This window comes from Balaenoptera acutorostrata, chromosome 6 (assembly GCF_949987535.1).
Source record: "Balaenoptera acutorostrata chromosome 6, mBalAcu1.1, whole genome shotgun sequence".
NCBI classification, from domain to species: domain Eukaryota; kingdom Metazoa; phylum Chordata; class Mammalia; order Artiodactyla; family Balaenopteridae; genus Balaenoptera; species Balaenoptera acutorostrata.
In genome coordinates, this window is record NC_080069.1 from 82,313,815 (window position 1) to 82,326,744 (window position 12,930).

General features: G+C 36.6%; 1 protein-coding gene across 4 annotated transcripts in view; it reads left to right on the forward strand.

Annotated features, from left to right (window-relative positions):
* Window positions 1-12,930, forward strand: part of VPS13A (vacuolar protein sorting 13 homolog A) — a 273,046-nt gene that overhangs the window by 136,566 nt on the left and 123,550 nt on the right. For all 4 annotated transcript variants that reach the window (XR_009008570.1, XM_007182294.2, XM_007182295.3 and 1 more), the window contains exons 32-33: window positions 1,933-2,100; window positions 3,457-3,761. Coding sequence is in view for 3 of the 4 variants with exons in the window: in XM_007182294.2 (XP_007182356.2) it covers window positions 1,933-2,100; window positions 3,457-3,761 (473 nt within the window). In the remaining variant the exon portion in view is untranslated. The remainder of the gene's footprint in view (window positions 1-1,932; window positions 2,101-3,456; window positions 3,762-12,930) is intronic.

Genomic DNA, 12,930 nt, shown 5'->3' on the forward strand with positions numbered 1-12,930 from the left:
TGAATGTGCCTCCTTTTTCTGCTAGCCTATTAGCATGGGGGATTGAATCCAGTTTATGGAGAGCTGAACTGGGTTTGAGTTTTCTTGTTTAATATGATTCCCTTCAATATGCCACTGCTTCACATTCCTTCAGCTATATCTTGTGCTTAGGGTGGGGGATTTGTTGTTGGACTGCTGCTTCATACTATGCTGTTTACTTTTCCTCTACTCTTGTACTTCAGAAAGTTCTCTTTCCATACTCTTGGCTCTTTCCTTGATGTTTAGAGTCTACTCCTGCTTTTTCTTAGAGCTTGCCATCTTGATGGTATTTGGGGGTGGCGGTAGAGCGGGAAGATATTTTAGGTAGGCTTGTCAGTTGTCCTAGTTCAGGTTCAGTCTAGCCAGGTCTGTTTCTCCAGGTCTCAGAATTGGAGCATTCTTGGTGATCCTGTCCATCCCTCCCATGGCATTTGACTCAGGTCTTTGGTAGCTCCTGTATGGAAGAGTATGCTTTTCTGCTCCAGTAGAAGGTGCTCGATAATGGTCTGGTCCCAGGACGGTTTCTTCCCCCAAGTGTAGAGGGAGTTTTATCTTTGCCTCTGGGGTATAGTGTCTTCACCTGTGCTCTGACGGCAACAAGGTTACTGCCTTTCTGCTAGTTTCTTAAGGCTTCTGTTCTAAGAGAATAATTCTGATGGAACTTTGGGCCTTTTCTAGAGTGGAGGTTTCTCCTGTCTTTGAGGGTTGTACCAAGGAAAGCTTCCTCTGGTATTCCACTCTGGCCCCAGTCTCTCAGGAGCTCCCAGCAGAAAGCACACAATGAAGTGCTTGCAACTAAGTGTGAGCTCCTCTTGTGTCTGTGACTCCCAGGGATTTTGTATATCACATTATAAGTTCATAGTCAACCTTTACCATTTTATCTGATTTCTTCTTACCTAGTTTCTATGGTATCTGACAGCTCTTTTCTCCTGCCCCTTACCACAGGTGAGCTGGTGCTTAAGGTTCTCTCTTGAAGATACCTTTTTTCTTTAGACTTTAGGCTGCTTAGTTGGCTTGTGACCTCAGATTTCTAATGGTTTTAAGAAAAGTTATGATTTTGTAGTTTATCTATTTTTGTTTTTCTTGTTCTTAAGGTTTGGAGCGAACATCTCTCCAGCATTCTACATCCTAGGCAGAAGCAGAATTCCTATAGACTTCTGTTTAGTCTCATCTTACGCCTCAACCTTCAGACAACTATCCTTGATTCCTGAGGTTTTTTTGTTCCATGGTTGGAATTCATTTACTTCTTGATGGTTCTTCAGCCCTCTGCCTTACTTCTAGCATTTAGAGGGTCAAGAAAGCTATAAACTAAGTTAGTGAGTGCTCTGTTTATCTTTCAGAATATTTTTGACATTTCACATCTGCTATTATCTCCACCATTTTTAACTGGTATTGCAGAGCTTGAGACATTATACTGCTGTAGGTAATTCTTGTTTGGCAATTGAGATGACTCTTGACAAACTAATAAGGAACAGAAGTATAGTGATAGGAGGAAACTCCCTGGAAGGATCTGGATAATTATTCACATATCTCAAATCAAGAAAATAGATTATATTAAGTTTTGACAGTGACTGAAAAATACATTTATATGGCAGTTCTCAGTACCCATGTGTACACACTAAATGAAATTGTGTATTCTGATTTTTTTTTTCTGTTTTTTCCATTAAAAAAATCTTGTGTCAGACCTACTAAATTGATTCCATGTCCCATAAAGGGAGTTGCCACTACTGATTTGAAAAAACTTGCAGTGTAGATTCTAATAAAGAAGTTAGAATTGTTGTCTTATTTGTACTTGGCTTGACTACTTACAAGATTTTCCAGATATGTATGTATATTTTGCGTTTGCTTTATTTTTGTACTGAAGACATATCATTTCGAAAGTGGATTTTGACAATTAAATTTTCTCTCATTAAGGCTGTTTATATTACTGGAAAAGAAGTTTTCAGCTTCAAAATGATTTCTTATATGGGTGCAACTGCTGGTTCTGCGTACACAGATATGAATGTGTTTGACAGTCAAGTTAATTTAACTGTTGGTTGCATTGAAGTAGTTCTTGTCACAAAATTTCTGTATTCTGTATTGGTAAGTATATTAATCAGTTTTTTATTTATTCTTTCCTACTAGTTGGAAAGTGTTTGCTGTGCATGAAGCATAGATGGATGAAGCATTCCTTACTTGATTTTTTTTTGTCCTGATTTTTCAAGATATTCTGGGTACCATATATCATGACTGAAATGTATAGTATACTGTTTATATAACATCATTTTCACATGGGAATGTTCTAGCTAATTGAAATATGTATTTTAATAAACATTAAATATATGTATATTATATATCATACATATGTTATGTATATTAATTGAATTCTTTATTTTATACATGATTGGTTTGAGTGTTTTACCTGACTTCCAGCTCTAACTAAAAGTGCTAAATATATAATTGAAGTTTGGTTTGGTCATTAAGAAAATTATGTTTTCTATTGCATTCTAGTTCTGTGAATATTTGGGGCTTTGAGGGATTTAGATTTAATCCCTATATGACACTTCCCTGAGGTGTTTAAGTTCTGTTTCTGCCTTTCATAGTTTTTTTTTTCCCCCCTGTGTTTTTCCCTTGCTGTCAGCTGATGTTTTTTCCTGTGTCATACCTGTCTCTATGACTTCACTATTCATTCTTTTAACTAAATTGTGGTATATAAACTAGATAATCAGTTGATTCTAAATAAATAATGTTGCTGTTTTTCTGATCTTTTTAACTGAGGTTATCATGCAGTTTTTCCTATAGCCATAAAAACTTTTTTGTACATAAAAAGTAAAAATGAAAAAGTATTTCTTATTTAATTTTTTCTAATTTCTTTTTATAACTCAGAAGCATTATATCACTGAGCCCTGTTGTGATAGCTTTATACTCAAAAATTATTGAAAATAATTAAAACATGAAATTAATTAAACATGAAAATTAAGTATAATTCTAGGTGTATTTTATATCATTTAGTATTTTTCCCACATTTCAGGAATTAGAAAACTTTAGAGTTCTTGACGGACATATTTTTATTACTGTTTTATCTTAGAAACGTAAATAAGCTCTCTGTCCATTGTGGTTGTGTAGGGAAATACAGTGTGATTGTTTAGCCATTAAGGAAAGTGAGATAAAAAGGGAAATAGATGCCAGTGAAACATTGGAGCATCCACATGTTGCTTTGGTCCAGGGACTAGATTTTTACTGTTTTACTGTGTTTCTGTATCTGTATCTTTGTGTTTCTCAACCTTTATTGCAGAAAATTACGGTTTAATATAGACAAGTCAGACTATGAATAAATAATGCTTAGTTGTTCCAAAGGAAAATTTTTCTTATGGAGGTAAAATCAGAAATACCAATATACATTTAATAGTTTTATTCATTAATGGTAGCCTTAAGAATATAATTCTGTTTTCTTTATAGGCTTTTATAGATAATTTTCAAGCAGGTAAACAAGCCTTGGCTGAGGCAACTGTTCAGGCAGCAGAAATGGCTGCTACTGGTGTAAAAGAACTGGCACAAAGGAGTTCTAGAATGGCATTGGATGTTGACATCAAAGCCCCAGTTGTGGTTATCCCACAGTCTCCAGTTTCTGAAAATATTTTTGTTGCTGATTTTGGACTAATTACAATGAAAAATACATTCCATGTGATAACAGAGAGTCAGATCAACCCCCCACCCATTATTGATTTGATAACGATAAAGCTGAGTGAAATGCGACTATACAGGTAAGCTTTTCACTAATATATTTATGTAGAATGCAATCTTTTTCTAACTTTTTACATTAAAGGCTTTGGTATCTTGAGTTTTCTGTTTAGAGTGGCACTTAATTTTGTTATAACTGTACTCAATTTTGTGATTTTCTTTTCCCCAAGTATTTTTTGGTGAGATCAATTATAGTCTTCTAGTTTTTAAAAACCTAGGAAGTATTGGAAAATTCCTCATTAGGTAATTAGGAATGCTGTAAAATTTGTTATCTGAGGAAGAATATTTGTACTTATTTGCAGTTCTTTATAAATTATAAGGTTATGGAAGACATGGGAGAATTTCTAATATATTTATTCACTCAGCAAATACAGCAGTACCCAAAATACTCTATCAGCTTTGTGCTGTGGATCTGATACACTAATTAAAGACACACACACACACACACACTAACACACACACAGTAGAGTACAATCTTATATATTCACTCTGCATAGGATTAGGAATTAGGGGAATAAGTGAATATCCAGATAGTTCCAGAACTTTTACTGTGCTATTTCTAATCACCTATTCTAGATTTAATGCCCTTTTCCTTTTACAACTTGGATTCATCACTACTTAAACTTGCTCTTTTCTTTCTTTCTGTAATTTTTTTCTTTGATCTCATTCTATTTATTTTTTTCCTTTTTATTTTTGCTGCTTCTCTTTGGCCTCTGGCAGGTCTGTCTCCCTCCTGCCATTCTTTCCATCAACTGAATATTTTTAGAACAGCTTTATTGAGATATAATTAGCATATAATAAATTGCATACTTTTAAAGTATACAGTTTGATAAGTTTGATATGTATATACTTAGGATAGTTTGAGTACAACTGTGTTAATTCTTCCTTAAATATTTGGTAGAATTCACCAGTGAAGACACTGGGGCTGGTATTTGCTTGTGGGAGATTTTTAACTACAATTTCCATTTCTTTAGTAAACTTGGGACTACTCAAATTAATTATTTTTGAGTGATTGTTAATTTTTTTCAAGAAATGTGTCTATTTCACCTACATTGTAGAGTTTTATGACATAAAGTTCGTAATATTCTCTTCTTACTCATTAATATCTATATTGATGTTACCTCCCCCATTCTTGATATTTATAATTTATACCTTAATCAGTCTGGCTAGAGGTTTATCAGTTTTATTGATCTTTTTTTTTTCCTATGGGACAACTGGGTATCCATTATTTTTTTCCCTTCCAGTTTTATTGAGATATAATTGGCATACAGCGCTGTATAAGTTTAAGCTGTAAACATAATGATTTGACTTACTTACATCATGAAATGATTACCACATAAGTTTAGTAAATATCCATCATCTTCTATAGATACAAAATTAAAAGAATAGAAAAAAAATTTTTTTTATGAGGAGAACTCTTAGGATTTACTCAGTTAACAATTTCCATATGTAACATACAAGAGTATTAATTATATTTATCATGTTGTACATTATATCCCTAGTACTTATGTATCTTATAACTGGTAGTTTATACCTTTTGACTACCTTCATCCAGTTCACCCTCCTCCTACCCCTTGCCTCTGGTAACCACAAATCTTATTGCTTTTTCTATGAGTTAGTTTGTTTGTTTTAAAGCATAATTGACCTACAGAACTATGTTAGTTCCTGTAACATAACATAGTGATTCAATATTTCTGTACATTTCAAAATGATCACCATGGTAAGTCTCTACCATACAAAGATATTACATAGTTACTGTATTCTCCACGCTGTACATTTCATAGCCACCACTCATTTATCTTTACCTGAAAGTTTGTACCTCTTAATCTCTCACACTTATTTCTCTCCTCCCCCCACCCCTCTCCCCTATGGCGAGCACCTGTTTGTTCTCTGTATCTATGACTGGTTTCTCTTTTGTCACATGTCTTCATTTGTTTTGTTATTTAAATTCCATATATAAGTGAAATCATATGGTATTTATCTTTCTCTGTCTGATTTATTTCACTTAACATAATATCCTCTAGGCCCATCCATATTGTCACAAATGGCAGGATTTCATTCTTTTTTTTGTGGCTGAGTAATATTTCACTCTGTGTGTGTGTGTGTGTGTGTGTGTGTATATACACACATACATACATATACACATGCACCACATCTTCTTTATCCATTCAGCCACTGATGAACACTCAGATTGTTTCCATATCTTGGCTACTGTAAATAATGCTGCAGTGAACTTATGGGTATGTATATCTTTTCAAATTACTGTTTTCATTTTCTTTGGATAAATACTCAGAAATGGGATTCCTGAACGGGGCCAGTTCCTGACAAAGCTGGCTGCGGTATTCAGGGTGTCCCAGAGTTAGTGTCATCCCTGAGGTGAGCAGGGCCAGATATTGGGGTGGTTGAGAGTCTCAAGGTGTCCCAGAGGCTGGTGTTGGGCCACTGGTGGGCAGGGCTGGGGCCCAGTGGTCCCATGGCTGGTGTCTGCCCACTGCGGGAGTAAGGTCATGTCCTGGAAGGGGGGGCATGCCGGCCTGCTGATGGTCAGAGCTGGGTCCTGTGGTCTCTTGCTGTAGACCCTGGTGGTCCTAGAGCTGGTGTCAGCCCACCGGTGGCAGGGCTGGGTCCTGGGGCGGCCAGGAGCTCAGGGGGTCATATGGGAGTTGGTCTGCTGGTGGGTGGAGCTGTGTCCATGCTCAGCTAGCTACTTGGTGTGGGATGTCCCAGGACTGGTGCTACTGACTGGTGGGCTGGGGCGGGTCCCAGTGTTAATGAGCTAGAGGGAGGATTCCAAAATGTTGCTTGCCTGCAGCATTGTCCTCGTGGTTGAATGAGCATCCAGAAGCGGCTTCTGCCAGCGTCTGTGTCCCCAGCGTGAGTACCAGAAGCTTCCTGCTTCTCTGGGAGGCTCTCTAATATCAGCAAGTGGGTCTGACCCAGGTTCCTTTTAAATTACTGCTTCTTCCCTTGGTCTCAGAACATGTGAGATTTTGTGTGCACCCTCTAAGAGTAGAGTCTGTTTCCTACTGCCCTTTGACTCTCCCAAAAGTATGCCCCACTGGTCTTCAAAGCTAGTCATTCTGGGAACTCTAGGCTGGGCAGCCTGATGAGGAGGGTTGTACCCCTCGTTCCTTGGGGAGAACTTCTGCAATTATAATTATCCTCCCATTTGTGGCCTGGGGGTATGGTTCTTAACTATACCGTGTCTACACTCCTCCTACCTGTCTTGTTGTGGTTCCTTCTTTATATCTTTAGTTTTTAAATAGCTTCTTTTCTGCTGGTCTTAAGTCATCCTCATTGATAGTTACTCTGTAAATAGTTGTAATTTTGGTGTGCCCCTGAGAGGAGGTGATCTTAGAGTCTTCCTGTTCCTCTATCGTGGCCATTCCCTGGTTATCCGTTCTTGACAGTTCAGTTTTATTGCTCTTAAAGCACCAGCTTTTGATTTTTTTCTCTTTTTTTTCTGTTTTCTCTTTCATTGATATCTACTTTGATATTTATTATTCCTTCTGCTTACTTTGGGTTTAATTTTGCTCTTTTTCGAAGTTTCTTTAGGTGGTGGCTCAGATGATTGATTTGAACATTTCTTTTCTAGTATAGGCATTTAGTACTAAAATTTTGGAGTTCTTCTCTGTAGCTCTGTCCTCTCTGGAATTTTACCATATGAACTCTAGCTGCCTTGGTTTCCCTGGACTCTCAGGTCTGTCTTCGTAACTCATGGACTTTACTGGTTATTTCTTGGCTTATCCATCCCCGCGCTTTTCCATGACCTTTAAATTATCTCAAAACAATTGAAGTTGGAGCATTAGGGCTCATCTTGTTTTTCGTTGTGTCTCAGTAATCACTGTCCATTGCCTAATGTCCTGTGTCTTGAAAACCATTTTTTAATATATTTTGCATGTGTGTCTTTGTGGGGGGAGGGAGGACTTGTTTCGGGCAGGAGAGTAAATCTAGTTCATGATATTTCATCTTAGATGGAAGGAGAAATTTCCATCAATTGAATATTTGAGTATTTGTTAAGCATGTAATATATCCCAGGCACTGTGCTAGGAACATGAAGTATCATAGTGAGCAGTCTTTACAAGGGATGAATAAATAGTACCTCCCTCATTGGATTGTTGAGATAGGTACTATTTAATGAATTTTATGAGCTGATGCATAAAAACAGGCTCACATTTAGATTTTGGAAGGGTTGTAGAAAATAGGTCAAAAGGAGACAAAACTGGAAGTTGAAAGAATGGTTTGCTAACTGTTGGAGTAATTCACGTAAGAATTAGATGTGACTCAGTCTAGGATAAGGAAATGAGGTAGTAGAGGACTAACCAGGTGTGACAAATCTGAGTAGTAGAATTAAAGGTAACTGATTATTAAAGGGGTGTCACGGTTAAAAGAGAGTAGTTAAAATAGACTCCAGCTTGCAGGTTTGTAAAATTCAGCATTTGGTAATAATGCAGTTCAGTGAGATATGACAGAGCAATGCAGAAAAAAAAGTAGAGTGGAGATGTTAACAAGTTCTCTAATGGGCAAAGTAACTTGAAAATGGTTACGTGACTTTTTTTTTTTTTTTTTTTATGGCTGTGTTGGGTCTCCATTTCCGTGTGAGGGCTTTCTCTAGTTGTGGCAAGCGGGGGCCACTCTTCATCGCGGTGCGCGGGCCTCTCACTATTGCGGCCTCTCTTGTTGCGGAGCACAGGCTCCAGACGCGCAGGCTCAGTAATTGTGGCTCACGGGCCCAGTTGCTCCGCGGCATGTGGGATCTTCCCAGACCAGGGCTCGAACCCATGTCCCCTGCATTGGCAGGCAGATTCTCAACCACTGCGCCACCAGGGAAGCCCGGTTACATGACTTTTATATGAAGATATCTAGAACCAGATCTGGAAAGCACCTGGATGTAGTGTCTGGATTTTGGAAAGTGTTTGGATTTCTAGATTTGGGAGTCTTTAATAATATTTAGCTAGTTATAGAAGCCATCAAACTGAGTAAGATCACACAGAGAATTTGTAGAGTGGGACATGTGGGGCAGAATGCTGAGGAATGCCCATATTTAAGGAATGACAGATGAAAATTCCTCAAAAGAGGTTAAGATGGAGCAAGCAAAACAATGGAAAGGGAACCAGGAGAATGTATTGAAGTAGCGTTGAGGATCATGTTGATGTTGATAACCATGAATTAACAGTATATGATTTTTTTTCATGTAGTACTTGATATTTGGTATTTGGAATCCAACAGTCTGTTGGATTCAGGCAAGACAGTTTTTAACAAGCAGGTGTGACTGAAGATAGTAAGACAGGATTTTAAATATTGAAAGTCATGTTGACAGATAATGGAGAGGGAAGAAATTGAAGATAAGAAGATACTGATGGACTAATGGAATATAGAGAGTGGTTTATAAACTGGAGATTCTGTAGTCTCAGAGTCTTCAAAAATGAACACTGACTAGTTATTGATAGATTATAGCAAGAATAGAAAGTGGTTAACCTGGATGGTGTTACTCTTAAAGGAGTAGAAGAGAGAGTGGATGAGCATCGTTCCAAATTAAGAAAAATGGTTTGTATCCCTCAACTCTGAGGTAGATAAGAGTGTTGGAGAGAAATCAGACTTTAATAGAGCTTCATGGAAATTTAGTGAAGACATAGGAAAATGTAGAATGATTTGTTTAGCCAAGTCCAGGGATTTCAGAAATTACAGGGAAATATTGAAATAAAAGGCTTCTATTTTAATAATAGGCTATAGACATACAGTAATAATTTAAACCTTTAGGAGGCTCATTAACTTGGAGTTTAAACTGTGTAAAAGTCTGAATTTACTAAAAATAGAACATTTATGCGTCTATATTTAATCACATCTTGTTTGACTTCAAGAAATGATCTAGACACATCTTCTATTCAACATAGTATTGGAAGTCCTAGCCACAGCAATCAGACAAGAAAAAGAAATAAAAGGTATCCAGATCGGAAGGGAAGAGGTAAAGTTGTTATTATATGCAGATGATATGACACTATATATAGAAAAACCTAAAGGCCTCCACACAGAAACTACTAGAACTGATAAACGAATTCAGCAAGGTAGCAGGATACAAGATTAACATACAGAAGTCAGTTGCATTTCTTTACAACAACAATGAAATATCAGAAAGGGAATGTAAAAAAAAAATCCCTTTTAAAATTGCAGCCCCAAAAATAAAATACTTAAGAATAAACCTGACCAAGGAGATGAAAGACTTATATGCTGAGAACTATAAAATATTAATAAAGGTAATTGAAGATCATTTGAAGAAATGGAAAGATACCCCATGCTCTTGGATTGTTAAAATGACCGTACTACCCGAAGGAATCTACAGATTTAATGTGATCCTTATCAAATTGCCCATGACATTTTTCACAGAATTAGAACACACAATCCTAAAATTCATATGGAACCATAAAAGACCCAGAATGGCCAAAGCCTTCCTGAAGAAAAAGAACACAACAGGAGGCATAACCCACCCAGACTTCAGACAATACTACAAAGCTACAGTAATCAAAACAGCATGGTACTGGCACAAAAACAGACATATGGATCAATGGAACAGAATAGAGAGCCCAGAAATAAACCCACACACCTACGGTCAATTAATCTTTGACAAAGGAGGCAAGAATATACAATGGGAAAAAGACAGTCTCTTTGGCAAGTGGTGCTGGGAAAGCTGGACAGCTGCATGTAAATCAGTGAAGTTAGAACACACCTTCTCACCATACACAAAAATAAACTCAAAATAGCTTAAAGACTTAAACATAAGACATGACACCATAAAACTCCTAGAAGAGAACATAGGCAAAACATTCTCTGACATAAATCATACCAGTGTTTTCTTAGGTGTGTCTCCCAAGGCAATAGAAATAAAAACAAAAACAAATGGAACCTAATCAAACTTAAAAGCTTTTGCACAGCAAAGGAAACCATAATCAAAATGAAAAGACAACCTACAGAATGGGAGAAGATATTTGCAAATGATGTGACTGACAAGGGCTTATTTTCCAAAATATACAAACAGCTCATACAACTCAACAACAACAAAAAACCCAATCCAAAAATGGGCAGAAGACCTAAATAGACTTCTCCAATGAAGAAATACAGATCGCCAACAGGCACGTGAAAAGAAGCTCAACATCGCTAATTATTATTCCTTTTTTAATAAATTAATTTTATTTACTTTTGGCTGTGTTGGGTCTTTGCTGCACACGAGCTTTCTCTAGTTGTGGCGAGCGGGGGGCTACGCTTCGTTGCATTGCATGGGCTTCTCATTGCGGTGGCTTCTCTTGTTGCAGAGCACAGGCTCTAGGCATGCAGGCTTCAGTAGTTGTGGCACGCGGGCTCGGTAGTTGTGGCTCGTGGGCTCTAGAGTGCAGGCTCAGTAGTTGTAGTGCATGGGCTTAGTTGCTCTGCGGCATGTGGGATCTTCCCGGACCAGGGCTTGAACCCATGTCCCTGCATTGGCAGGCGGATTCTTAACCACTGCACCACCAGGGAAGCCCCAACATCACTAATGATTAGATAAATGCAAATCAAAACTACAGTGAGGTACCACCTCACAGCAATCAGAATGGCCATCATTCAAAAGTCTGTAAGTAACAAATGCTGGAGAGAGTGTGGAGAAAAGGATACCCTCCTACACTGTCAGGAATGTAAGTTGGTGCAACCACTGTGGAAAACAGTGTGGAGGTTCCTCAGAAAATGAAAAACAGAACTACCAGATGATCCAGCAGTCCCACTCCTGGGCATATATCTGGACAAAACTATAATTCAAAAAGATACATGCATCCCTATGTTCATAGCAGCACTATTCACAATAGCCAAGACATGGAAACAACCTAAGTGTCCATTGACAGATGAATGGATAAAGAAGCTATGGTATATATACACAATGGAATACTACTCAGCCATAAAAAAGAATGAAAGAATGCCATTTGCAGCAACATGGATGCAACTCGAGATTATCATACTAAGTGAAGTAAGTCAGAAAGAGAAAGACAAATACCAAATGATGTTAGTTACATGTGGAATCTAAAATATGATACAAATGAACCTATCTATGAAACAGAAACAGAATCACGGACATAGAGAGCAGACTTGTGGTTGCCAAGGTGGGAGGGGGGTGGGGAGGGATGGAGCGGGAGGTTGGGGTTAGCAGATGTAAGCTTTTATATGTATCAGTAGAATGGATAAGCAAGGTCCTACTGTAATGCAGAGAAAACTATATTCAATATCCTGTGATAAACCATAATGTAAAAGAATATATATAAAAAAGGAATGAATATACATGTATAACTGAATCACTTTGCTGTACAGCAGAAATTAACAGAACATTGTAATTCAACTATACTTCAATTTTTAAAAATTAAAAAAACAAAAAAAATGATACAGATATGAATTAGGTGTGAGTCTGTATTACAAATAGATTGTTTTTAAAAAGAGTTCACTAAATGTTTCTAGAGCATTAAATAACAATATATATTCTTTTCTGTCCAAAAAAGAATTAATTTTTTATTGAAGAAATACATAAAATGGTATTGGGGATGAATGTAAAAGATTACTGATGATATGACCACCCAAAGATAACTACTGTTAATAATTTGGAATTTTTTTCTATTTTATTACATCTGTACATATATTTAAGTGAAATAAGAATTCTGTGGTGTATTTTGGGTTGTAATTTCCTCTTTTCCCTTAAAAATGTGCTATAAACATTTTTCCGTATTATTTTGAGTGCATAATTTTTTCTAAATATTTTAATACCTAGTTTTTAAAAAATCCATCTGCCTGTTAAAAATTTAAGTTCTTTTTTATTGTTGTTTTAAATAGCAGTATAATGATGATTGATATCTTTGTTTCTCAATACTTATATGATTTTCTACTCATTTCTTTAGGATAATTCATTTCCTTCAGATGAATTCCTAGAAACATAATTACTCATTTATAGAGTAAACCAATTTTCCCTGAAATAATTTTATCGCAAAGATGTTAATTGCAATATAAAATTTAAAATAGATGTTTATAATACTTCTTTCTATAAGGAAAGTTGTAAAACTTAATTAACCAAGGACCAGAAAGAAATCTTGAATAATTTTTCAGAGAATATTTTCCTACATCTAATATTATAAAGGTGTCAGTTTCTTATAAATTAATTTATACATTTAATGCACTGTTAATAAA